The following is a 27600-nucleotide window of genomic DNA, read 5'->3' on the forward strand; positions in this document are numbered from 1 at the left end:
GCACAGTTCATGATCAGCCGTATTTACTATCATTTATATGTTGACATGAAGAGCAACAATAGCAGAGCTACTGTTAACAATACACCCATCTGGACCCAACCACCATGCTCTGTGCATTATATGCATTTCTGCATGTAATTCTCAGAACAGTCTGCCAGGTGTGTGTTATCAAAACTTTGTAGGTAAAGCTGAGGCACAGAAAGGTTACCGTCTTATCCAAGGTCATAGAAACCTGGGATTGTCAGTATCTAAGGGCAGTGCCAATGTCTTGGTCTTTTTGTAGGGCTGCATCTGTGGCATATGGAAGTTCCCAGGCTAGGGGGTGAATCAGAGCTACAGCTGCTGGCCTACACCATAGCCACAGCAATTCCAGATCCTTAATCCACTGAGTGAGGTCAGGGATCAAACCTGAATTCTCATGGATACCAGTTGGGTTCGTTACTGCTGAGCCACGACGGGAGCTTCCCAATGTTTTTTATTAAACATTAATTGAGCAGCTACAGAACACAAAGCATTGTACAAAACACTACAAGGAACAGAAAGCTGAGCAAAGCATGTAAACACATAGAAAATGGAGTGAAATGGGAGTTTTGCTTATTTCTGTATAAAAATGTTAAATAGAAAAATCTCACAAGCATATACTGCTGTAAAAAACAATAAAAACATGGGACTTGAACCAAACAAGGCACCAGACAATAAGAATTTCAGTGTGCCCACTCACATGTATGCACATTAAGACATATTTGCATAAGTACAGCAGAATTAGCCACGCATAGATTAGGCTCTATTTATGATTACATCGGCTCCAAGCAATATGCAGCCTGGGACGCCTATACCACACATTATCATAAAAAAGATACCACGCTGTTAAGCTCTGCTAAGTCGACTAAATTTGCATGTCTGGTGGGTTGCAGCCATTTGGCACAGTCCCTAATCCCTCCCCAAATAAGGTGCATCTGTGGGAGCGCAGAGGGTTCTCTTTACTTCAGAGTGCCGCCTGCCCTCCTCTTGACGTCCCAGCTCAAGCACTCCCCCCCTCCCCCGCCCCGGGGCTCCCCCTGGGTCCAGACTCGCTCCGTCGTTGCATCCTTCCCCTTACTCACTTGAGTGGGTACATTCGCAGGGCCACGTCCATGCCTGGAGTGTAGGACAGAAAAGCAGCCAGGAGGGTCTCCTCCAGGATCCCAAATATTAGGATCTTATTTCTGAGAAGAAACGTTAAAGTGTGTGTTGGGGATCGGGAGGGAGGGGGAGGGGTGCAGCGTGGGAGTGGGCGGGGCCGGTGGGTGGGGCCGGTGGGCGGCGCTCACTTCATGCCCTGCTGGAAGACTGAGTTGCGGCGGGTCTTGCAGATGATGAGGTCCGCCCACTGCACAATCACGATGCTGACGAAGAAGGCCGTGTGGCACGTGAACTCCACCACCTTCCGCTGCTCATAGGTCTGGGGGAGAGCGGGCAGAAGGGAGCTGTTAGTGTCAGAAGGGATCCAGATATTCCTCAAAGATTTCTTCCTTCTCCTGCCTTCCTGGGTGGGAAGGCTGAGTTAGGGCCCCTCGTTAGAGAGCCCTTCAAGGGCAGTCACCTCTCTTGTTTATTTCTGTATTCCCCTGCCCATGCTTAGTTCAGTGAATGGCAGGTAGTACGGTTCAATGAACATTAAGTTAATAAGAAGGGCGGTATAGAAGGTGGAAGAGTTCCTTGGTGGCTCCGCGAGCTGGGGGTCTGCCGTTGTCACTGCTGTGACTCTGGTTATAGCTATGGTGAGGGTTTGATCCCTGCCCAGGAACTACTGCATGCACTGGGCAGGGCCAAAGAAGGAGAAGAAGGACGACTTTAAGAGAAAAGCAGAGTCAGAGGAAATAGGTAAGGACGATGGGGCAGGAGGGGAACTGCGTGCAGAGGAGACCAGATGGAGGCACTTAACCACTGGTTAATTCTTTTTTCTTTTTTTTTAAATTTTTTGCTTTTTAGGGCTGCACTCACGGCACATGGAAGTTCCCACCAGGGGTCGAATTGGAGCTACAGCTGCCGGCCTACTCCACAGTCACAGCAATGCAGGATTGGAACCGGGTCTGTGACCTACACTACAGCTCATGGCAGCGTCAGATCCTTAACCCACTGAGCGAGGCCGGGGATTGAACCTGCATCTTCATGGATACTAGTCGGATTCATTTCCACTGCCCCACAATGGGAACTCCCCATTCGTTAATTCTTTCATTCACATTTTACACAGAAGGAACTTAGCGTCTAGTGGGAAGATAAATATGTTAACTATATCAGCCTAGGAGGTAGATTATAAGAAGATTACAGAGGGCTATGGGAACACAGGAGAAGTGCATCTAAATTAGACTGGAGAAAAAAACCCATGTTAAATACACAAACAAACAAGACTGAACATGTTTATAAATAATACTGAAAAATACTGAAAAAAGAATTTGAAAATTCGTGGGACTGAACAATAAAGAGATACTACAGATAGAACCTCATGGGATGTGGGCAAAGTCGTACTTGGAGGGAAATATAAAGCCCTAAACAATTAGAAAACAAAGGTTGGAAATCGATGAGCCAAGCATTGAACTTAGAATGAGACCAGTCAGCACATTTCTGTGCATCAGATCATGCCACCACTACCCTCCCCTGCAGGCAGCTATGAAAACCCAGCCACTCCCACCATCACTTGAAAATCTTAGCTCCTGACTCATTGTCACTCTCACTGCTCCTGTCCTGATTTTTTGGAGATTTAAATACCTACGTTTTTGAATGATCCTTCCCATACCATGGTCTCACAGTACTTTGATCTTCTGCTCCTCCCGTGGTTTCTGCCACTACCCACCCGGGCTGCTTGCTCTCATGGTTAAACTCCAGACAGTGTCTTTTCTAATAGCCACAATTTTTCTGTAATTTAAATATTAAGTGCCTCTTTTCTCTCTGACCCCCATCTTTATCTTTCTATCTCACCTACCCTAACAGCCCAATTCCAACGCTTCTTGGACTCTACTTGGATTTACAGTCCGTTGACCCAATATGTTATATATTTGGTTATTATCTTTCTCCCCTCCCACTCTGTGCCCCTAACTAGACTATAAGGTCCAGGAGAGCATTAACTTGGCCATTTTTATCCACTACCGTATCCCCAGGGCCAAAACAGTACCTAGTGCATAGAAGATGCTCAACAAATATTTGCTGAATGAATGAATGAATGAATGGATGGTGGTCAATGGAATTGCTCCTAGAGGTATTTAGAAGATAAGGAGCTACCTGTCAGCGTGTAGGGCAGTTCCTGGGCGGGGAAGCTCTATACTTGATTATTGAGGATTACAGCAATGGAAGAGTCATTGGCCTGCCTTGCCTTTATGGCATTTATTCCTCAGAGAAATTGTTCTCAACCCATCCTGCAGTACTTCAAGATGCCATTGATGTAATTTGATGTTAATTCAAATGAATTCTAATTAGCTTTAATTTCTTGTAAATAAACAAGCTTCACCTTGGTGGCAGGGAGATGGTATCAAGATATAAAACTAATAAGGGGCTGGAGTTCCCTTCCTGGCTCAGTGGTTAACGAACCTGACTAGGAACCGTGAGGATGCGGGTTCGATCCCTGGCCTTGCTCAGTGGTTAAGATCTGGCATTGCTGTGAGCTGTGGTATAGGTCACAGACTTGGCTTGGATCCCGCGTTGCTGTGGCTGTGGTGTAGGCCGGCAGCTGTGGCTCTGATTCGACCCCTAGCCTGGGAAACTCCATTTGCTGAGGGTGCAGCCCTAAAAAGCAAAAAAAAAAAGGCAGGCAGAAAGAAAGAAAACTAACAAGGGGCTTGACTTAAGGGTTGAGGAGATGCTGACAAGTTACACAGCAATGAGGACTCTGGGCACCTTTGGACCCTGGAGCAGTGTTGGTAGCTGGAATCATTGACGTCTTTTGGCCTCATGAGGCTCAGATAGTGGAAGTCTGCTGTGTGTGAAGGGAAACTTTCCAACAACCCTGATTTTAACATACTTTTGAGAAGCTTACAATTAACTGGTTTGGAGGCATCCTGGTGAAGTGGGAAAGTGCCAGGCAGGAATCAGTTCAGAATTCTAGTCCAGTTCTTTTAGGATTTCACTGAGCAAATTATTCAGTCTTTCTAGATTCAGATTCCTCATTTGTAGGATGATGGTAATTGACTATGTGTCCTCTCTAAACTATGTGAACCCTATAGGCCTATGATTCTAGCAAAAATGGGTGTCATGGAGTTCCTGATGTGGCTCAGCCTCAATGGACCCGACTAGTATCCATGAGGATGCAGGTTCAATCCCTGGCCTCACCCAGTGGGTTAAGGATCCAGGGTTGCTGTGAGCTACAGTGTAGGTCAAAGACTTGCTTGGATGTGGCATTGCTGTGGCTGTGGCATAGGCTGGCAGCTGCAGCTCCAATTCGACCCCTAGCCTGGGAGCTTCCATATGCTGCAGGTGCAGCCCTAAAATAAAAAAAAGGAGGTGTTGTATCTCCTATTGTCTTAGAAATTGGGACAGGAGTGTTCACAGATACAAACAAGCATACTTACTAAAGTTCTTGAACACTTACTCACTGTTGGTTAGAGGGATTCAGTTTAGTCATCACTCATCTTGGGGGTTAGGAAAGACTAATACAGAGAGGCATCCTCTAAGTTTAAAAAGTTTACAATGACAAGGAAGAGATATGCAAAGAACATAGATTTTTAGATTTAAAATTGTATGTATTTTTAAAAAATTTTAATGGCCACTCTGGTGGCATATGGAAGTTCTCAGGCTAAGGATGGAATTGGAGCTGCAGCTGCTGGCCTACACCACAGCCCCAGCAACACTAGATCCGCACTGCATCTGAGACCTACCCCAAAGCTTGCGGCTATACCAGATCCTTAACCCACTGAGCAAGGCCAGGGATTGAACCTGCATCCTCAACGAATACTAGTCTGGTTCTTAATCCACGGGGCCACAGTGGGAACTCCAAAATCTTATTATTTAAACTCCCATGGAGAAAAGGAGCATAACAGGAGGGGGTGGGGTGGGGGGTGGGGAATACAGCATTCGTTTCCAGGGCAATGATGATAAAACCTGGAAAACCAGAAATCGGCCCCCAAAAATTGCTTGACAAAGAAGACCTCCAGGTCCTAGGAAGCCAGAAAGACCCAGGAAGATAAAGACAGACAAGAGACAGTAGGAATGCGCACAGAAATGAATTCACATTGGTGATGTGAAGAATATTTGCTGATGTGATTGGAAATTGAGGACAGATGTTAGAAAGCTCCTGGAGGACTGGAGATGAGGCAGCCACTCGGCCTGCCCGGTGCCTCCTTTCACTCACCCACTGCTGTCCATAGCTGTCCTCCAGGTCATTGATGTATCGGTTTTCCCAGTTGATGCGTATGCCTAGCAGATCCACGGGCTTAAAGCCATTCTCGGCCAGGATCACAAAGTAGGTGAAGAATCCTGCCAGAGCCTGGATCATGCCTGTGAGTGACAGAGTCACAGGTCAGGGGAACCTGGCTCAGAGAAGAGTCCCAAAAGGCAGCCCCTGGAAGGGGTGGTGCCTGGGACTTGCTTCCAGCAGGACTGGTGTATGTCTGCGCTGTAGTGCTGAAGATTCCTGCTGGCAGCGACTGGACCTCACCGTCTCTGTAGGATTTGCCTCTACACTCTGACATTTGTTTCTAAGCTAAAATCCAGAGTCGTCTTTGAATCACATAACCTTAAAACTGGAAAGGACCTCAGAAGGGGCTTATTCCCTCTCCCCATCCAGTGAGTGTCAGACTCCTCCCTCTCCATTTCCTCTGCCATCCAGACAGTCATCGAGTCCTCCCTTGATCTCACACTGTAACCTCTGCTCCTTGACTCTCCTTTGGTCGAAACCTCCATTCCCTATGCCTGGACCATGGCCATCGCTAACAGTAATGTTTGCCTACGGACCGCGCACTGTGCTCTGTGTGGGCCCCCATAGGCACTGATGCTAACAATTCTGAACCATCATTTACAGTCCATAAATGGGAAAACTGAGGCACAAAAGAGATTAAATCATTGTCCAGGGTCATACAGGCAGTATGTCATGAAATTGGGATTCAAAGATAGTATGGTTCTCAAATCTGTGCTTTTTCTGTATGCTTCCATCTCCAGGGATTGGGATTGTCTGTCTCCATCTCTCCCCCGTGTCTCCCCTGTACCTGGCAACGCAAGAGCAAAGACCTCTAATGGCTCTCAAATATCCTTCAAGGCTAGCCCCGGTATAAATGCTACCCGTGTCTACAACCTCATTTCCCACTACTACTTTGTCGGGAAGAAGCACTCCACCAAACTGGTTTATTTCCTCTTTGACAACCAGATCTCCTCTGGTCCCCTACACCTGACCATCCATTTACTAGTCTAAGCCCTATCTTCCAACGCCAAGTCCTCCTTCCCCCATAAGTCCTCTCTGACTGTTCTCGAGATTGCTGGGTCCTCTTGCTTTGGACTCCTGCACGTGTCCTATCAAGACTCACTACTGGACATGTGGAAAATGCCATCATTTTATGTATGGAGTGCTCCCTTTGGACTGGGATCTTAATGTGAGCTTAGACCAGAGACCCATGGTCTTTTATGTCCCAGGGTCTAGCACAGTTTGCCATTAAGAAATATCTCCCTGGGAATTCCCGTTGTGGCGCAGGGGAAACGAATCTGACTAGGAACCATGAGGTTACAGGTTCGATCCCTGGCCTCACTCAGTGGGTGAAGGATCTGGTGTTATCATGAGCTGCGGTGTACGTCACAGACGTGGCTCGGATCCTGCGTTGCTGTGGCCGTGGTGTAGGCTGGCAACTACAGCTCCTATTCGACTCCTAGCCTGGGAACCTCCACATGCTGCAGGTGTGGCCCCCAAAAGCAAAAACAAAACAAAACACCCCAAAGAAATATTTCCCTGACTTCAAAACCAGGATGGGTCTAGTGACCAGGCAGGTGCCACCGCTCCCCACTCCCTTCACCCCTCCTTCCTCTGGCCGCACCAATCTGTCCGTAGGCCATGCCAATGAGACGGTGGTTCACCAGATTATCAGTCTTGGGGTTCCGTGGAGCTCTCTTCATGATGTCACTTTCAGCTGACTCATAAGCCAAGGAGATAGCAGGGACCTGGAGAAGGAGGGAAGTGACAGGCAGAAGTGCCTCGAGCTGGGCCCCCCTCTCTGGACACATATTTCTCCTCCCCCTCAGTCCATTTCCCAGGGTTCCACCAGCCAGACCCCAGCTTGGGCCTCACCATGTCGGTGCCCAGGTCAATGCAGAGGATGGTTATCGTGCCCAGAGGGAGGGGGATCCCGAGGATGATGAAGAGCAGGAAGGGGGTGATCTCGGGGATGTTGCTGGTCAGGGTGTAGGCGATGGATTTCTTCAGGTTGTCAAAGATCAGGCGGCCTGGGGAGGAGGATCAACCTTCTGTGAGAAGCACAGAGTTTACACCTTCCACAAACCAGCTCCTGGACGGACAGGCCGCTACCAGGCAGCATCACGGTCCGTGAAAGGGTCTGAATGAAGGTCCTAGACCTTGGCAGCCCCAGTTTTGTTTCTAAATTGTGTGACCATCCGAGTTCCTGTTAAGGATCTGACCTTGATTCTCTGAGGATGCAGATTGGATCCCTGGCTTTGGTCAGTGGGTTAAGGATCCAGCTATTTGCTGAAAGCTGCGGCATGGGTCGCAGATGCAGCTCAGATCATGTGTTGCTGTGGCTGTTGCAAAGGCCAGCAGCTGCAGCTCTGATTCTACCCCTGGTCTGGGAACTTCCATATGCTGTGAGTGTGGCCCTAAAAAGAGAAAAAAATTCTGTGACTATTAATTAGAGCCATGACTTATTAGAATGCCACATCTGTGTACTCTTTTTTCTTAGGTTCGACATGGTTACTATCATCTGATCTCTGAAAATTAAGCAGGGTGAAGCCTGGTAAAAACTTAGAGATGTCTGCGGAGTTCCTGTCATGGATCAGTGGTTATTGAACCCAACTAGCATCCATGAGGACGCAGGTTCGATCCCTGGCCTTGCTCAGCGGGTTAAGGATCCGGTGTTGCCGTGACCTGTGGTGTAGGTTGCAGATGTGGCTTGGATCCCAAGTTGCTATGGTTGCGGCATAGGCCGGCAGCTGCAGTTCTGATCGGACCCCTAGCCTGGGAACCTCCATATGCCTCAGGTGTGGCCCTAAAAGGCAAAAAGACAAGAAAAAAAACCACAAAAACTTAGAGATGTCTGAGAATGCCAATATAAAAGCCATTAGAGGGAATTAGAGAGAGTTCTCTTGTGGCGCAGTGGGTTAAGGAACCAATGTTGTCATTGCAGCAGCTCAGGTGGCTGCTATAACAGGGGTTTGATTCCTGGCCCAGGACCTTTCACATGCTGTGGCCCTGGCCAAAAAAATAAAATAAAAAATATAAAAATAAAAGCCCTTAGAAGATTAAGGCTGATTTGTAGCAACATAGATAGACCTAGAGATTTATTAAGTGAAATAAGTCAGACAGAGAAAAACATACGATATCACTTATATGTGGAATCTAAAATATGATACAAATGAACTTATTTATAAAACAGAAACAGACTCTCAGACATAGAAAACAAACTTATGGCTACCAAAGGGGAAAGGGGGAGGCGGGGAAGATAAATTACGAGTTTGAGATTAGCAGATAAACTACTATATATAAAATAGATAAACGAACTAATATATATAAAATAGATAAACAACAAGGTTCAACTGTATAGCACAGGGAACTATATTAAATATCTTATACTAAACTATAATGTGAAAAGGATATGAAAAAGAATATAATGTAAATATTGATATATATATTACATTATAATAATTGATATATAACATATAAAAAACTGAACCAGAAACTAACACAACATTGTAAATCAACTTGACTTCAGTTAAAAAGAAAGAAGAGGGAGTTCCTATTGTGGTGCTGCAGAAACAAATCTGACTAGTATCATGAGGATGCTGGTTGGATCCCTGGCCTCACTCAGTGGGTTTATGGATAGTGGGTTAAGGATCCAGCATTGCCACAAGGCTTGGATCTGGCGTTGCTGTGGCTGTGGTGTAGGCCGGCAGCTGTAGCGCTAGCCTGGGAACTTCTGTGTGCCACAGGTGGGGCCCTGAAAAAAAAGGGGGGGGGGAAAGAAAGAAAGATAAAAAGAAGATTAAGGTTGAAGTGGAGCCTGGGCTTGGGTTGCAATTCCATTTTCTGCTACAACTGGCTTGTGACTGTGGGCAGCTCTCACCTCTCTGAGTTTCATCCTCCTGCCTTGCAAGATGATTTGAATTCTCCCTACAACCCTTTCAAAAGCTGCTCTTCCTCCCTCCCTCCACCCCCTGCTCTACCTATTTTTTCCCATTGTGCTTGTCTTCTTTATTGTACCATTTAGTTTACTTTATTGTCTGTCTGTCTGTCTCCACTGGAAATTAAGTTAGGTGAGGGAAGGCATGTGTGTGTTTACTCCCCATTGTTGTATCCCCAGCATCTGGAATAGTGCCTGGTACATAGTTGATGCTGAAGAACTTTATTGAATTGAGTGGTTATAAAATACTGAGCAAAGTGTCAGGATCCTGAAAGGTCTCAATTAAAAGCTAGCAATTATTATTATTATCTTATTATTACTATTTTTTTGTCTTTTTGCTATTTCTAGGGCCGCTCCCGCGGCATATGGAGGTTCCCAGTTTAGAGGTCGAATTGGAGCTGTAGCCGCCAGCCTACGCCAGAGCCACAGCAACGCGGGATCTGAGCCGCGTCTGCAACCTACACCACAGCTCCTGGCAACGCCGGATTGTTAACCCACTGAGCAAGGGCAGGGACCGAACCCGCAACCTCATGGTTCCTAGTCGGATTCGTTAACCACTGCGCCACGATGGGAACTCTTATTATTTTTTTATATAATGATTTTTATTTTCTTCATTATAGCTGGTTTACAGTGTTCTGTAATTTTCTACTGCACAGCAATGGTGACCCAATCACACATACATGTATACATTTTTTTTCTAATATTATCATGCTCCATCATAGGTGACTAGACATAGTTCCCAGTGCTACACAGCAGGAGCTCATTGCTAATCCATTCCAAAGGCAATAGTCTGCATCTATTAAATGTTAACAATTATTATTATGTGGTTGTCATATATTTCAGTCACATAGCTCCAGGCAAAAATCGGGGGCTTAGGAAGCAGAATTTGGGGGTTCTCCTGTTCACCAATGGGTACAGTCTATGGGAAAGAGGGGTCTTAATTTGCCTTCTGCAGTCAACTCATAGATCAGGCTCCAATTGATTTTTTTTTTTTTTTTGTCTTTTTAGGGCCATACCTGCGGCATATGGAAGTTCCCAGGCTAGGGGTCAAGTTGGAGCCGTAGCTGACAGCCTACACCACAACCACAGCAACGCAGGATCTGAGCTGCATCTGCGACCACAGCTCAAAGCAATGGTGGATCCTCGACCCACTGAGTGAGGCCCAGGATCAAACCCACATCCTCATGGATGCCAGTGGGGTTCGTTACCCACGAGCAACGACGGGAACTCCTCCAACTGATCTTGATATGTCAACATCATTCAGACAAAAAGTTGCTAGTGTCCTCCTGAGACTGGAATTTGAAGGAGTCCCATGGGTATAGCTACCTCTTGAAACTTACTTTAGACCCACTTGAATCCCTATGAGAGAAGAAAAACAATACTATGCTGCCCTGGAGCCCCATTCTCCCTAGAAAATCTGGACTTTCCTCCAGTCTCATAAGGGCTCCAGATAGTGATGCTCTAAGCACCGGCTAAATCAAATTTCCAGAATTTTGACTGACAGTGAATTTTGCTCTGTACAGGCGATTGGATGATGGGCAAAGGGAATGAGAATAATGTACGCCAACTCTCTTGCCTGAGACCAAGGCCCAAGGCCCAACCCTGGGCACCCTGCTTCCTCACCCTCCTCCACGCCCGTGACGATGGAGGCAAAGTTGTCGTCCAGCAGGATCATGTCGGCCGCCTGCTTAGACACGTCAGAGCCGGCGATGCCCATGGCGATGCCGATGTCCGCCTTCTTCAGCGCAGGGGAGTCGTTCACCCCGTCCCCCGTCACCGCCACAATGGCTCCCTGGGTGAAGCAGAGAGGGAGTGAACTAATGACCACGCCAGATTCAGGCACAGTCCCAAAGGTCAGTTTGATTCCATCATCCCTTGTTCTTTTTTTTTTTTAAACATTATTGAGGGGAGTTCCCGTCGTGGCGCAGTGGTTAACGAATCCGACTAGGAACCATGAGGTTGCGGGTTCAATCCCTGCCCTTGCTCAGCGGGTTAATGATCCGGCGTTGCCGTGAGCTGTGGTGTAGGTTGCAGACGCGGCTCGGATCCCGAGTTGCTGTGGCTCTGGCGTAGGCCGGTGGCTACAGCTCCGATTCGACTCCTAGCCTGGGAACCTCCATATGCCGCGGGAGCGGCCCAAGAAATAGGAAAAAGACAAAATAAATAAATAAATAAATAAAAAAAAAATAAAATAAACATTATTGAGGAAGTTTTTTTTTTTTTTTTTTTTTGGTCTTTTTGCCATTTCTTGGGCTGCTCCTGAGGCATATGGAGGTTCCCAGTCTAATCGGAACTGTAGCCGCCAGCCTACGCCAGAGCCACAGCAACGCGGGATCCGAGCCGTGTCTGCAACCTACACCACAGCTCATGGCAACGCTGGATCCTTAACCCACTGAGCAAGGGCAGGGATTGAACCCGCAACCTCATGGTTCCTAGTCGGATTCATTAACCACTGTGCCACGACGGGAACTCCCGATTCCATCATCCCTTGTTCTTGATGTAGTCAGGCTTGATGTCAATCTCTTGGCCCTTCTTTTTCCCTCACCTCCTGAGATGGCAAAACTCTCAGGGAGCCCCCAAACGGATGCCTATCTCAGGGGTTCATGATGGGATGCTCTCTGGAGCACACGCCTGCCCACACATTCCTGTGCTTAGTTTGGGGCTGGGCTATACCTCATGGTTCCCTCCAGATCCCCCAAGGCTCTGCTGTCTCCCTTACCAGCCTCTGACATCCCTCTACGATGATGAGCTTCTGCTGGGGTGAGGTCCGAGCAAACACGATCTCATTGTGGTTTTGTAGGATCTCATCCAGTTGCTCGGAGTTCATGTTCTTTAGATCTGAGCCATGCACCACAATGGCCTTGACGTCCCTGAAGGAAGCAATTGCAGAAAGCTGGTTCAGAGTGCTGAGAATTTGCCAGGGGTCCTGGTGCCCTCCAACCCAACTTTACTGTGACCTCTTTGTTTCTCCTTTCAATTCCGTCCCCTCACAGTCCCCAGCCACGGACTGTCCCCTGATCAGCACACTGCATCCCCTCCCCTCTCCCAACTCCTCCTCCCTCTTCTCTGCTTCTTTCTTTGTCCCACCTCCCTCTGAAAACCCACGACATAGTCACGTCTTTTCCTATTATGTTTTACTTTTCGGTAAGTACATCTTGCGCATTGTATCTATAGAAAGATCTTCCAAAGAACTTTAGCGGGTGGGGCCGGCTAAGGATGGAGGGAAAAAAAAGCAAAGATGTGAGGTCTTTAGGGGTCTCACCTGGCATTGACCTGGTCGACAGGGATCTTGAGCCGGGCAGCGATGTCCTCTGCTATCTCAGAGCCTTCTGAAATGATGCCCACTCCCTTGGCAATGGCCTTGGCTGTAATGGGATGATCCCCTGTTACCATAATCACCTAGGTTGGGAGGGGAGGGAAAAGAAGCAGAATTGTCTTCAGGGCGATCCCAGGTCCTTCTCCTTCCCCTTTAAGAACTAACATCACTGCTATCATTCCACAGGGGTTTCAGTAGCTCATTCCCAAGAACTTGTGCTACTGATCAAAATCTTGATATTGTGACTTCAACCCTTGGGAGCGGGTCAGGGCCATCAGGCTGTAAAATATAGAAATGACTTCTAGTTTTCCCAGGAATAAATCAGGAATTTGGGTGCATTACTGTACTCAGAATTTCATTTAATTGCTCCATAAGCTATTCTGCTTCTTTAAGCTCTAAGACAGAAATGGCTACCCACAGAACGGTGGTAATAAAGGCAAGTCTGGAATATTCCCTCTGCCTAGTGATTTCTTTCTTTTCTTTTTTTGTTTTAGGGCTGCACGTGCATCACATGGAAGTGCCTGGGCTAGGGGTTGAATTGGAGCTGCAGCTGCTGGCCTACACCACAGCCACAGCAACTCGGGATCAGAGCCTCATCTGCGACCTACACCACAGCTCATGGCAACGCCGCATCCTTAACCCACTGAGCGAGACAAGCGATTAAATGTGCATCCTCATGGATGCTAGTGAGGTTCTTAACCTGCTGAACCACAATGGGAACTCCTGCCTAGGGAAATTTCATCTAGGCCCAGGTGCATTCTGACCCTCACACTACCTGTCTCTACCTGCCCATGTTCTGTGCTCTTCCAGCTTTCTGTTCTTTCAGCACTTCTCACATGTCTGTTTGGTGGCTTGTCTCTCCCCCGATGCTGGCCTGAGAACTCTGCGAGAGAGTGGGGCTATGCCTATGAGTCCTTGTTAAGTCTCCAGCCCTAGCATAATTCCTAGCACATAGTAATGCAGGTAATTATAGAATGAAGGAATGATCACTTCCTGGGAACCACTGCCCATGGTCCCCAAGTCCCCTCCAAGCACAGAATTCTCAGGCCCTGATTGGGGGTGGGGTGGGTAAGAGAACTAACTGACTGTGGCTGAACTAAGAACAGAGGTCCTGGAAAGGTCGGTCTGTTTGCTTTCAGAGCGTGGAAATAAGCCTTGAAGGAGTTTTCCCAGGAGCCCTCCTCATTCCACACTGGCACCGCGGGCTGACTGGAAGAAGTGCTAACAAAGCTGGGATTACCAGAGACTCGGGAAAGTTGCACTCTGAGCAGTTACCCACATCATTGATTTCAAGTTCCCTGGTCAGTCCTGGGGCGCCAGATCCTCACCAGGCTCTACCAGTGAGGTATGGCCTAACTGGCAAGGATCTGAGGGGAACGGCACCGAAGATTAGAAGATTCCAGATGTGGTTCAGATGGAGCCTTCAGTAATGCCTTTCAGGCTCCACTGCCCTGCAAGTTTCCCAGTGGTTCATCCATCGTGACCTACAGCACAGGTGTGGTACCTAGCCCAGGCCGACAGTTCAGATGGGCTGCTCTACAGTAGTTTCTGGAAATACCACCTCCATGCCAGGCTGGAGAAATAAAAACAAAGTCATCTCCCCAAGAGTGAGTTCCTAAAACACAATTTCACAGAACACTGAGCTGCATACATACAATAGAGGCGCAGTTCTACAAAGAATGGCTCTCTTTGAGGTAAAGGGCATTCGCTAGTTTCTGGAATTTGTCAAGTACTAAAGGAATTTCATTTCCAACTTTTTTTTTTTTTTTAAGGACCACACCCACGGCATATGGAAGTCCCCAGGCTAGGGGTCGAATTGGAGCTGCAGCTGCCAGCTTACACCACAGTCACAGCAATGCCAGATCTGAGCAGTGACTGCGACCTACACATATAGCTCATGGCAATGCCAGATCCTTAACCCACTGAACTGAGGCCAGGGATTGTACCTTCGTCCTTATGGACACTAGTTAGGTTCGCTGCCGCTGACTTCTTGGTGCTGACTATACCGCTGATGTTCCGACGTATCCTCGCAAGCCGCTGTCTTGCTCCCTCGGACCCTCTTCTCCCAGATCAGACCCATCTGAGAAAAATGTTCCAGTGTGGGTGACCCCACTTGCAGGCCTTCACTGCTTAGCCGTGGTTCTTAGAGGAGGCCACATTCACAACAAGAGCCAAGTGTGTTCAGACTACTAGGGGCCTCAGGTAGTGGCAAATATAATGGGATAATTTTATTTTAGTGTTTTAAAGTCACATATGTTTCCAAGGCCTGAACACGTGGCTTTGGCAGAGAAATACCAGTCTCACAGTCAACCGAAAAGCCCTTGCTGCCACACAGCTGTTGTCTGGCTTCTTTCAGCAGCCTTGTAACATCTATCACCTCTGCATTGGCTCCATCTTGGAGTTGACCTTGGAAGGATCTATTGTGTGGGACAACCCCTGGAGAGCCATTACGTTTTGTCCTTCTTGCAGGCTGGTATCATGTGTATGTCTCTCACTTCTCTACAGGGAAAAGGGGATGGTTCAGAATTCCTCATCAAGTCGGCTGAATTTCAGTCAGCCTCAGGTCCAAAAGAACTAAGAGATTAAAATGGAAACCTAGGCGTTCCCATTGTGGTGCCGTGGAAATGAATCTGACTAGTATCCATGAGGATGCAGGTTTGATCCCTGCCCTCACTCAGTGGGTTAAGGATCCAGCGTTGCCGTGAGCTGTGGTGGAGGTTGCAAACATGGCTTGGATCCCAAGTTGCTGAGGCTGTGGCGTAGGCCAGCAGCTACAGCTTTGATTCGAACCTTAGCCTGGCAACCTCCATATGCCATGAGGGCAGCCCTAAAAAGAAAAAAAAAATTGTAAACCTGTGCCCAGAATGAGGACTGGCCCAGAAAGCACCAGAACTTCTGCTTCAGGTGCCAGCTCAAGGCCAGCCTGAGTCCTCTTCAGACCTGTCACGCCTTGCTTTGCCTCTGGCCGTGACCGGGTCCTGCTCTGACAGGCACCCTGGCTCAAATCATCTCTTTGTCTCCTGGTTGGGCCTCTCCATCCGCAGGCATAATTATAACTCTCCTTTTGCTAAAGGGACCTATAAATCCCAGATAAGACCCATTTTAGACGACATCCACAATGTTCTCCTCGTTCCAGCAGCCCGCTTCCAAGCTGCGAAAATGCAAATGAACCCCTTCTCAATCTCTCTTCTGCCTTGTGACGTGGTACCTCATAGAACCGTGGAGGAATGGCAAGATAATGTGGTTACCCTATGCAGATGTGTTATAATAATGCTGTTTCTGCAAAGACCTATACCACCCCAAACATCTTGTAATTAGGGAAGTCACTCAGAATGATTTCCTAGATCCATTCTTTGGTTCTCACTGTAGTGACTAATCATTGTGCTTAGCTCAGCCCAGGCTGCCCTGGGACAAACTGCCAAGTGTCAAAGGTCAAGATAAAACCAGCTCTGGAGTTCCCGTTGTGGCTCAGTGGTTAACGAATCCGACTAGGAACCATGAGGTTGCGGGTTCAATCCCTGGCCTTGCTCAGTGGGTTAAGGATCTGGTGTTGCCATGAGCTGTGGTGTAGGTCGCAGACTCAGCTCAGATCCTGCGTTGCTGTGGCTCTGGTATAGGCTGGCGGCTATAGCTCCAATTTGACCCCTAGCCTGGGAACCTCCATATGCTGCGGGAGCGGCCCTAGAAAAAGGCAAAAAGACAAAAATAATAATAACAATAATAATAAAATAAAAATAAAGCCAGCTCTAACAGAGAGCATCCAGTTCTCCTTAAATACTTCCAACCCCACCCCATACCCACCTGCCCCCCCAACCTGTCCTCCCAGACATTCCCAGAATATAAAGTATAAGCAGAGAAGTACCAATATTTAATCTACAAAGATGTACATGAGTCTTAGAATTTTTTTTTTTTTTTGTCTTTTTGCCATTTCTTGGGCCGCTCCCGTGGCATATGGAGGTTCCCAGGCTAGGGGTTGAATTGGAGCTGTAGCCACCAGCCTACGCCAGAGCCACAGCAACGTGGGATCCGAGCCGCATCTGCAACCTACACCACAGCTCACGGCAACACTGGATCGTTAACCCACTGAGCAAGGGCGGGGACCGAACCCGCAACCTCATGGCTCCTAGTCGGATTCATTAACCACTGCACCATGACGGGAACTCTGAGTCTTAGAATTTGATCTGGGAAATGTGGGTTACAGAACATCTCAGAATTAGAGTAATTTTACCGCTGCTATCCTGCTGCGAGCCCAACCTGACTGAAGAGGAATTCCCATCTCTGGGTTTGTTCTGCAAGTGTGTTTTACTCTTAGAGCATTTTGTTGTGGTTTCTAGCTTTTGCTCCTGGATGTATACCTCTTCAGGCAGCTGTTCACCCTGAGTCAGATCCACCAAGGGCCCCAGTCTCAATTTCTCCTTCTCACTATTGCCTGCTCCAGGCCCCCGGCCCACTTGGCCTCACCCTTTTCACAACCCATCCAGCAGTATGGTTCCGTGGCATCTTCTAGCACTTGGCTACCTCTAGTGTGGTCTGCAGACCAGCAGCCACTGGCATCCCCTGGGAGCTTGTTAGAAATGCAGGATCGTGGGGTGTCTTAGACTTCTGAATTTAAGATTTGCATTCCAACAAAACCCCCAGGTGAATCGCCGGCATATCAGTTTGAGAAACCCTGTCCTAGGGCGCTGGTTCTCAAACTACACATTGGAATCTCCAGAAATGTTTTCAAAAATACAGATGCCTGGGTCCCACCTGAGAGTTTCTAATTTAATGCATCTGGAGTGTGGCCAAGGTATCAGATTTTTAAAGTTCCCCTAGTGATTCTAATGTTCGGTGCAAGACAGGATTCTAACGACAGAGGACACTTACTACTGTTGTCTCTTAAGAGTAAAAGTCAAGGAGTTCCTATTGTTGCTCAGTGGTAATGAACCCGACTAGTATCCATGAGGATGCAGGTTCAATCCCTGGCCTCACTCAGTGGGTTAAGGATCCTGTGTTGCCGTGAGCTGTGGTGTGGGTTGCAAACGAGGCTTGGGTCTGGCGTTGCTGTGGCTGTGGGGTAGTCTGGCAGCTGCAGCTCTGATTCGACCCCCCCTACCCTGGGAACTTCCATATGCTGCGGAAGACAGAAAAAAAAGAGTCACTGGCTCAAGGAGTCAGAAATCATTTCAGTTAAGCCAAGAACCTACTGTATCCAGGGTTTCCTACGGTGGCTCCAATGTAAGACAGGTAAGGGGCTTCTGGGATGGGCAGATGTTTACCTTAATCCCGGCACTCCGACACTTGCTCACGGCATCAGGCACTGCAGCTCGGGGAGGGTCAATCATGGAGATGAGCCCCACAAAACAAAGGTTTTCCATGGGGAAGTTGATTTCATCGGTGTTAAACTTGAACCCCTTGGCATAAGTATTAGGCAGATTCAAGAAGCAGAACCCTGGAGAGGGACAGGAGGCAGGACCAGTCGTCATTCCTCTACGTCTCTAGCCTGCTCCCCACAACAGCCTAGATTTGCCCCCTACAAATAATAACCGTTTTGACATCACCCTTTGAAGGCTCCTCCCATAGCCCCCTCACCTAGCACGCGTTCCCCCAGACCCCCCAGTTCCAAGTAGGCATCCTGGAAGGCTTCCTTCATGTCATCGTCCATTGGGTGCTCCTGCCCTTTCAGAAGGTAAGTGGAGCAAAACTCCAGGATCCTCTCAGGTGCCCCCTTCATCATCAGTACGTGGGTCTGGGAGCTGTCACCCCGGAGGTGGATGGACATCTAGGGAGAGGAGAGGAAGCATCCATGGGGCAGGAGGAGAGAGCGAGGGTTGGGGCACAACATTGAAGGTTTTTGAGAGTAGAGCCGACAGGCAATCTGTGTCTGTTTCCTTGGTCCCCTAACTCCTTGCAGCCCCCTACCCCCCAGCCAAATCTGAGCCCATCCCTCCTCCTTTCCAGGAACCCGCAGCCTGGTATTATTTGCACACGAATCTCTGTTATCTGCTCAGCCAGACTGGAAACTGAGGGCAGACGGGGCAGCCTCACGTTTGCGGGGCCCTCTCCACCTGGGCAGCTAGAAGCAGAGGTGGTGGGGCCAGTGGAGACCGCAGAGTATAGGGAAGGTGCTTAGAGTCAAACACCAGGGCTCCAGGCCAGCAGGGTGCTTTACGACCTCAGGTCAGTCCATTCAACCTCTCAGAGCCTTAGGTCCTTTGATAAACTTGCCCACTTCATTGGGTTTTTATAAGATAGAGACAATATTTGTAAAGAATACATTGAGGGAGTTCCCTCATGGCTCAGCCATTAACAAACCCAACTAGGATCCATGAGGATGCGGGTTCGATCCCTGGCCTTGCGCAGTGGGTTAAGGATCCAGCATTGCTGTGGTTGTGGCATAGGCTGGCAGCTGCAGCCCCGATTGGACCCCCTAGCCTGGGAACTTCCATACGCCAAGGGTAAAGCCCTAAAAAGCAAAAAACAAACAAATAAGCAAAAAACCCACAAAAAGCAACATTGAAAACTGCAGCACCATGCAAAAATAAGTTCACCGTTCTAGCCCCCCGGCCACTGTCTCCTGGGAATATGACAAGTCCCCCGAGGGGCTAGATGGTTCAGGTTAGAGGGTCAGTGTCACTGTGCCTCAGTTGGGAAGGGAGGGCGTAGTCATGAAGGGAACCTCAGGCCACAACTTGAGGACAGAGAAAGGAGATCAATTCCAGTTTTCATTTTTCTGTGATCTCTGATCCACGAAAAGGAACCATCTGTGGAGTTCCTCTTATGATCGACAGGAAATTCCTGCGACGTGGTAGGCTCTCGGGTAATAAAATCAGCACATAGAGAGGAATTGAGCCTTCAGTGCTGAAGGTCAGATCGCACGGGCCCAAGGAGAAGCCAGGTGGGAAACCTGGGTGTAAATCGTGGTTAAAGCTGCTCCTTTGGAAACTTTCCAAAAACTCTTATATTCAAAATATGCTTAGGCAGTTTAGAGGGAAAACCTTAACTCATGTAAGCAGAAAGCTGTAAAAAGTTTAAAAAGCTTAATTTGGGGAGGGGGCAGGAGTGGGATGGATTGGGAGCTTGGGGTTAATAGATGCAGACTATTGCCTTTGGAACGGATAAGCAATGAGATCCTGCTGTGCAGCACTGGGAACTCTCTCTAATCACTTAGGATGGAGCATGATAATGTGAGAAAAAGGAATGTATATATGTATGTGTAACTGGGTCACCATGCTGTACAGTAGAAAAAAAGAATGTATTGGAGAAATAAAAAAAAGAAAAAGAGTATATATACACACACTATATGTATAGTTAGGTGCATATATATATATATATACTGCAAAACTGAATCATTTTGCAGTATAGCAGAAATCAATACAACATTGTAAATCAACTATATTTCAATAAAATAAATTTAATTAAAAAAAGCTTAATTTTGTGAGCACTTAAAAACCTGTTTGTTGGGAGTTCCCGCCGTGGTGCAGTGGTTAACGAATCTGACTAGGAACCAGGAAGTTGTAGGTTCAATCCCTGGCCTTGCTCAGTGGGTTAAAGATCCAGCATTGCCGTTGTCATGAGCTGTGGTGTAGGTTAAAGACACGGCTTGGATCCTGCATTGCTGTGGCTCTGGTGTAGGCCAGTAGCTACAGCTCTGATTAGACCCCTAGCTTGGGAGCCTCCATATGCCGCAGGAGCGGCCCTAGAAAAGGCAAAAAGACAAAAAAAAAAAAAAAAAAAAAAAAAAACCAAAAACCCAAAAAAACCACAAACCTATTTGTTGACTATTTATTGGAGATGATCAGAAGCGACAGCAAGAGCTGTTTCAGCTAGTAATTTCGTCACAGAAAAATCACATCTTGATGGAAAATTGCAGACAGGAGTTCCCACTGTGGCACAGTGGAAACGAATCCAACTGGTATCCATGAATGTGGGTTTGCTCCCTGGTCTCGCTCAGTGGCTTGGGGATCAGGTGTTGCGATGAACTGTGGCATAGGTCGCAGATGCGGCTGGGATCTGGCATGGCTGTGGCTGTGGTGTAGGCTGGCAGCTGCAGCTCCGATTTGACCCCTAGCCTGGGAACTTCCATATGCTGAGGGTGTGGCCCTGAAAAGTAAAATAGAATAAAGTAAAATAAAATAAAAAATAAAATTAAAGACAAAAAGATGGGAGAAATCTGGAAATGTCAGAACAGAGAAACTTATTCATTTCCATCTCAGAGAGGGAGAGACCAAGGCTTATAAACGACCAGCAGGCTAGGATGTCCCTGCAGACTGGAGCCTCTGACTGCCCCAAGAGCAAGCTGATTAAAGCAGGTGGTTCATGGGTAGAGAGGGAAAGGGGCCAGAGGGGTTTTGTTGGCACACCCCCCAACCCCCCATGCAAGTCCCATTAGAGCTGGGTGGCTTGCAGGCTGGCCAAGCATACTTGGTGAAGAGGAGGAATTTGCTGTTTGAACTTGATCTTCAGTAAGCTCAGAAAAGGTACTAACATAGTCGTTTGGGGGAAGGTTGCAATTTTGTTGGAAGTCCCAACAAATGTCGTGGCTGTGTTTTGCTTTTATTTTGAATCTAGTGGAAGGAGAGGTACCTAATTCTTTCCAGACAAAGGCTTTAATCAGGCCCTGCCAAGCACAAAATTCCTGTCTGGTTCGTGAGGCCACTAAACATCAGAAAAAAGTGGAAATAAGTTTGCAGTTTGGGCCTAGGGGACCTATCTTATTACACTGACGAAAAGCCAGTTGAGACAAAAAACTGTGGATCTGTTTCTTTAATTTTCACTCGTTCGGCTTTCAGTGTGAAAATATAGGTAACTGGGTTTAAAAAAAAATCTTATATAGCCTTTGTTATTTTATTGTTGTTGTCCTTAATTTCAGTTACCAAAAAAAAATTTTTTTTTTGTGGCAAAAAAATTTATGATCTATTCCCTTAAGCAACTTTCAGATAGGAGAAAGTATTCTCTTTTGGCACAGCAGGTTAAGGATCCACCGCTGTGATGCAGGTTTGATCCCTGGCCCAGGAACTTCCATAAGCCATGGACACAGCCAAAAAAAAAAAACAAAAAACAAAAAACAAAAAAAAACATATATATATATATATGAAAGTATGGACAATTTCATGAATTTGCCTGTCATCCAGGGGGCATGCTAATCTTCTCCATATTATTCCAATTTTAGTATATGTGCTGCTGAAGTGGTTACTATTATTATGTGTTTTTTAAGACACAAAACCAAAACTGACTTTTGGGAGTTTCATTTCTTCTGTTTCTGCACCTGAATGCCTGACCTTTCTGGCAGTGCATGAATTGATAAGACTTCCACTCCCCTGAGCAAATCATGATTCTCTCTCAACATTCCAACCTTAGCTGCTAGAGCTCCAGGCATGGCGATGCCCCTGGTCCCTACTTTCCACCATAACCCTCCTCAAATTATGCCGGGATTCTCACATGGGAGGGAAGTACTGCTTCCTGTCCCACTCTCAGATTTTACTGTCAGGCCCCCACTTCCCTTGCTCTTCATTTCTCCTTCCCTTGTCACTCCTCGCTGGATCATGGATAAAATGCCCCTGGGAAACCAACTTGACAAGCAGGCCAGAGGCCCCTGACCGCCTCCTAGAATCACAGGCATGGAATGAAAAGAAGTCTTTGGTGACTAGTGAGATAAGGCACTTCGGAGGAGTGGCGGGCAAATCCAGCATATTCAGCAGTAGGAAATCTCACAGTAGCCACAGGGATGCCTCTCTGTGACTTTCTGCAGACAGCCATTGCTGCCTAGGGACATTTCAGAGAGCACTTTATGACTTGTTCTCTGCACAAGTGGCATAGCCTCAAGTCTGCTTAGGGCCAAATGCTGCTTCCTTTTTCATCAGCACCTGTTCCTCACTTTCCCCTGAGGTGAGGCTTCCTCCTAATTGGGGCACTGCTTATCCCCCGTATCTGTTCCCCAGCTCAGACCTAAAAGCAAAGGCAAAGCTTCCGTTTCCCCAGGTGACAAGCCCACCCCACACAGCTATTCTCCTACCTTTGTAGGTTCTGTACCTGGTACTTGTTGGTAGAATTAAAGGGGATCTCAGCCACCTTGGGGCTTTTCTCCCTCATCTCCTTCACAGAGCTGTAAGACTGCTCGATGAACTTGAGGAGGGCTGACTCCGAAGCATCCCCTGTCGTCGCCCACTGCAGGGATGAGATCGTGTCATGAGCCTGGGCAGGGCACCTGGCTTGCCAGGGGTGACAAGGAGACGGCAGAATGGGGAGGGGCGCTCAGGGCATCCCTGAGGTCCAGGAAAGAGATACTTAGGGGAGAGGGCAGGTTATACCCCAGACACCGAGGTGCCTTAACCCTGACACCTTAGAGATGGGAAGGGTCTGCTGATTCCCCTTAAAGTCAGCCCGGTTGCAGAGGCCAGCGATCTGGGCCAGGATAAACCAGGTATCAGAGCCCTTGGCAAACGAATTCCCTAAGGAGAGAGAACAGATGTGAGCAGGGGATGGGGCGTTTAAAGCAGGGGGTTATTCACAGCCTGCTCTGCATCCAGAGCCTTCTCAGAGACAGCGCTTTCTGTCCTGCACGCCTCCCTGCTCTCTTCTCGCTTTCCAACTATCTGCTGGCTGTCTGGACTCACCCCGCCCGCTCAGCCCCCTCATCACCTCCCCCACATCCTTCCACGCTCTGCCCACCAGCGCCACTCATCACCAGTCTGTTCTTCGCTGGTGTCGGCCTTGTAGATGGTCCTATCGAACCACAGGTGGGCGACGGTCATGCGGTTCTGGGTGAGGGTGCCCGTCTTGTCTGAACAGATGGTGGAGGTGGAGCCCAGCGTCTCCACCGCCTCCAGGTTCTTCACCAGGCAGTTCTTCCGAGCCATGCGCTTGGCCGTCAGGGTCAGACACACCTAAGGCATGGAAGAGGGGGAGAGGGGAAGTGAGAGAAGAGCTTGGCTGCTCACAGCATGTGGTGTCCTGGAAATCTGATCATTTTTATTGCTCTTTTAATTTTTTTGGTACTTATTTCCCTGTTGTTACCATCCCTTCTTTAGAAATCCCATCTGTGGCTACTGGCGAGGGAAATTAGGAAAGTGATTTTGGTTTGCACTTTATGGCAGAGTTTCAAAAAAAAGAGTGCATTCCTTTACCAGGGTATCATAGAGAATTGCTTTCCTATTCCTCCTGGAATATTCCACTCCCCCGTGATCCTTTCAAGTTCAGACCACACATCTTTCTCAAGTCCAGTCTTTCCAGGGACCACACTGATGACTAAACTTTTATTGTGGTATATGATACTGTGTGTGGAAAGAGGGCTGTACCAAAAGGTGAAAAAGGAATGGAGGGTAGAGAATGATGAAACTGAAAAGGGCAGTTGCAACACTGGAAAACGATTTGAGAAATCCCTTAAACCGGAAAGTTTTTGTTGACCATAAATTCAATGAAAATCAGGTGTATGGCAAGGTGGTTTTAAAAGTGAGTGAATTCTTAGGCTGGGGTTATGTACAGAATTCTTTTTTTTTTGTCTTTTTTGTCTTTCTAGGGCTGCGTCTGAGGCATATGGAGGTTCCCAGGCTAGGGAGTCTAATCAGAGCTATTGCTGCCGGCCTACACCCCAGCCACAGCAATGCCAGATCCCAGCTGCGTCTGTGACCTACACCACAGCTCATGGCAACGCTGGATCCCTAACACAGCGAGAGAGGCCAGGGATTGAACCTGCAACCTCATGGTTCCTAGTGGGATTTGCTTCCACTGTGCCACAATGGGAATTCTGATGTTCAGAATTCTAATGAAGGAGTTACTACTTATTTACATGATACCAAGTCCTGATGTCTTTGTATTGGTCCAACCACACCCGGAGTATTGCTCTCATTTCCATTTTAAGAGGATTTGGTAAAGGAGAGCAATCCCCCAAACAGGTGATCAGCAAGACAGGGGTCTGAAGATCAAGTCACAGGAAGCAGGGTTAAGGGAGAAGGCACCGTTTGACCTCCCACCTGGAGAGTTTGAGGGATGTAATGACTACTGTAAAAAATCCAAAGGGTGGTTATGGAAGAGACAGAAGTGACTCATCTTGTGTTTCTTCAGATGGGAAAACTGGGACCAAATGGGGAATCATATGTCTGCTCAACATAATGAACTCTAACTAGAGCAATCTAACAATGAAATGAGATGACACAAAAAGGGGCGGACTTCCCACTACTGGAAATCATCATTGCCTGCTGCAGATTTTGTACAAGGATATTCCCCATGTTGAGAAGTGGAGTTTGTTTTTTTCTTTTTCTTTTCTTTTTTTTTTTTTTCTTTTTATGGCCGCACCGTCAGCATATGGAAGGTCCCAGGTTAGGGGTCAAATTGGAGCTGCAGCTGCTGGCCTACACCACAGCCACAGCAACACCAGATCTGAGGCACATCTGCGACCTACACCACAGCTCATGGCAACACTGGATCCTTAACCCACTGAGTGAGGCCAGGAATCAAACCTGCATCATCTCGGATGCTAGTTGGGTTTGTTACCGCTGAGCCACAACAGGAACTCCTTGAAAGTATGAATTTAATGGGCTTTGAAGTCCTTTCCAGTAAGAGTCCATACTTTGTGTGTGTGTGTGTGTGTGTTTGCCTTTTCTAGGGCTGCACCCACGGGACATGGAGGTTCCCAGGCTAAGGGTCTAATCGGAGTTGTAGCTGCCGGCCTATACCACAGCCACAGCAACACCAGATCCAAGCCGAGTCTACAGCACAGCTCACGGCAATGCCGGATCCTTAACCCACTGAGCAAGGCCAAGGATCAAACCTGAAACCTCATGGTTCCTAGTCGGATTTGTTAACCACTGAGCCACGACGGGAACTCCGAGAGTCCATACTTCTAAATTCATCTTTCTCTATAAACAGATGAATAAACAGAGGCCTGGAGTGAAGAGAATTGTCCAGGTTCACCAACCAGTACACTCTGGACCGGAACTCGCTCCTGTGATTTATAATCTAACACTTTCTGCATTGTAACTCACTTCTTTTCTCATTAAGGAGGAAAGGGGTTGAGGCAGTCACAGTCCTTTGGGAGCTAAGGGGTTTGCCCCCCACCCCATGCATGGTGTTGGAGTATTCTGCACTTGAGAGGTTCAACCACAAGGGAGGTACTAGCGGTTTCATTTCCGTGAGGTAGTTGGTCTGCTCTGGGGCCACCCTCCACCCCGGCTACTCACCGTGACGGTGGCCAGCAGCCCCTCAGGCACATTTGCCACAATGATGCCAATAAGAAAAATGACAGCCTCCAGCCAGGTGTAGCCCAAGATGAGTGAGAGCCCAAAGAAAGTGACACCGAGGAAGACTGCCACGGCTGTGATCAGATGGATGAAGTGTTCGATCTCAGCAGCAATGGGGGTCTGGCCCACCTTCAGGCCTGATGTCAGTGAGGCGATGCGGCCCATCACGGTGGCATCCCCTGTAGCGATCACGAGGCCCCGGGCGGTTCCTGTGGGTGACGAAGGGGATAGTCTGAATTGGGAAGGCTGTGGGGTTTGGTTCCTATGAAGAGAAAACTGTCAATGGTCAAAAACAAGGTGGACGCAAATGAACCTCTCTACAAAACAGAATCAGACTCATAGACGTGGAGAACAGACATGTGGTTGCCCAGGGGCGGGGGGGGGGGCAGGGGGAGGGATGGACGGGGAGTTTGGGGTTAGTAGATGCAAACTATTACATTTAGAATGGATAAGCAATGAGGTCCTGCCTACAGCACAGGAAACCATATCCAATCTCTTGGGATAGACTATGAGAATATTAGAGGAGTTCCCGTGATGGCTCAGCAGAAATGAATCTGACTAGTATCAGTGAGGATGCAGGTTCGATCTCTGGCCTCGCTTTGTGGGTTAAGGATCTGGCGTGGCTGTGAGCTGTGGTGTAGGTTGCAGACATGGCTTGGATCTGTCTGGCATGGCTGTGGCTGTGGCTGTGGCCAGAGGCTACAGCTCCCATTCAGCCCTTAGCCTGGGCACTTCCATATGCTGTGGGTGTGGCCCTAAAAAGACCAAAAGAAAAAAAAAAAAAAAAAAGAAGATAATATTAGAAAAAGTATATATATATGACTGGGTATGACTGGGCGCTTTGCCGTACAACAGAAATTGGCTCAATATTGTAAATCAACTACACTTTAACTAAAGAGCAATGAAACAAGGTGGAAACTCAAGGTCCTCTGAGAGGTTTTTATGTTCTATTCTCTTTATATTTCACTTACACAGATGAGGGGCTCCCATTCTGAAAAATCTCTGGAGAGATTTCACAGTTCTCTGGAGAGACCCAGTTTTATTGCCTAACTGCCTTCACTGCCAAGAAAGTCCCCCTTACTCTTCATCTGAATATCTCTGTTGCCTTTAGGTTTCTTCTCTTGTCCTCAGTAGTGACACTTCTCGATCCCCAGGAAGAGTGGCTCCCCTTCTGCTAGAATCCTATATTCCCTCATCCTCTAACCCAGTGGTTCTCAATTTGCCCCCCAGGAGACAGTTGGCAACGTCTGGACGCATTTTTGGTTTTTGTCGCAACTGTGGTGGGAGGGGTTGCTACTGGCACCTAGTGGAGAGAGAGCAGGAATGCTGCCAAACAGCCTGCAACTCACAGGCAGGCCCCCTTTTCCTCCTCCCTCAAAGAATAGCGCTGCCCAAAAGTCAGCCTTGTGGAGCTTGAGAAACTGCTCTGCCTGGAGCTCCCTCCCTGCTTGGCTGGCTGGAGCCAGTCTGCCCCCTGCTGGGTGGTATAGGCCATGACTACTGGGCCTCTGTGCTTCCCACCAGCAAGGCCCCTGAGTCAGAAGGGGAACTTCACATACACAGGATGCAAGACCCTCATGTGCTGGAAATGAAGGGCCCCCTAAGGTCCTTTGCTTGAAATAATTCTTCCTGCTTTACCATAATGGCTGAAATTCCTACCGTTGAAGTTACAGTCAGAATCACCCAGAAAAGCAACATATTATAGAAATAGCACTTATTTTAGAATCAGAAAGATGCAGGGCTGGAAATTCAACTTTCCAAAGTA

The 27600-nt window shown here is 47.8% G+C and overlaps 1 protein-coding gene across 1 annotated transcript in view; it reads right to left on the reverse strand.

Annotated features, from left to right (window-relative positions):
- Positions 1-26015, reverse strand: part of LOC100157711 (sodium/potassium-transporting ATPase subunit alpha-4) — a 28310-nt gene extending 2295 nt beyond the window's left edge. The window contains exons 1-14 of the mRNA XM_021089576.1: positions 25776-26015; positions 23285-23483; positions 22939-23048; positions 22630-22764; positions 18190-18379; positions 17877-18049; positions 12565-12701; positions 12022-12172; positions 10926-11094; positions 7241-7395; positions 6990-7113; positions 5321-5466; positions 1311-1441; positions 1104-1205 (exon numbers count right to left, since the gene is read on the reverse strand). Of these exons, the coding sequence (XP_020945235.1) occupies positions 1104-1205; positions 1311-1441; positions 5321-5466; positions 6990-7113; positions 7241-7395; positions 10926-11094; positions 12022-12172; positions 12565-12701; positions 17877-18049; positions 18190-18379; positions 22630-22764; positions 22939-23048; positions 23285-23483; positions 25776-26000 (2147 nt within the window). The 5' untranslated portion in view covers positions 26001-26015. The remainder of the gene's footprint in view (positions 1-1103; positions 1206-1310; positions 1442-5320; positions 5467-6989; positions 7114-7240; positions 7396-10925; positions 11095-12021; positions 12173-12564; positions 12702-17876; positions 18050-18189; positions 18380-22629; positions 22765-22938; positions 23049-23284; positions 23484-25775) is intronic.

This window comes from Sus scrofa, chromosome 4 (assembly GCF_000003025.6).
Source record: "Sus scrofa isolate TJ Tabasco breed Duroc chromosome 4, Sscrofa11.1, whole genome shotgun sequence".
NCBI lineage: Eukaryota > Metazoa > Chordata > Mammalia > Artiodactyla > Suidae > Sus > Sus scrofa.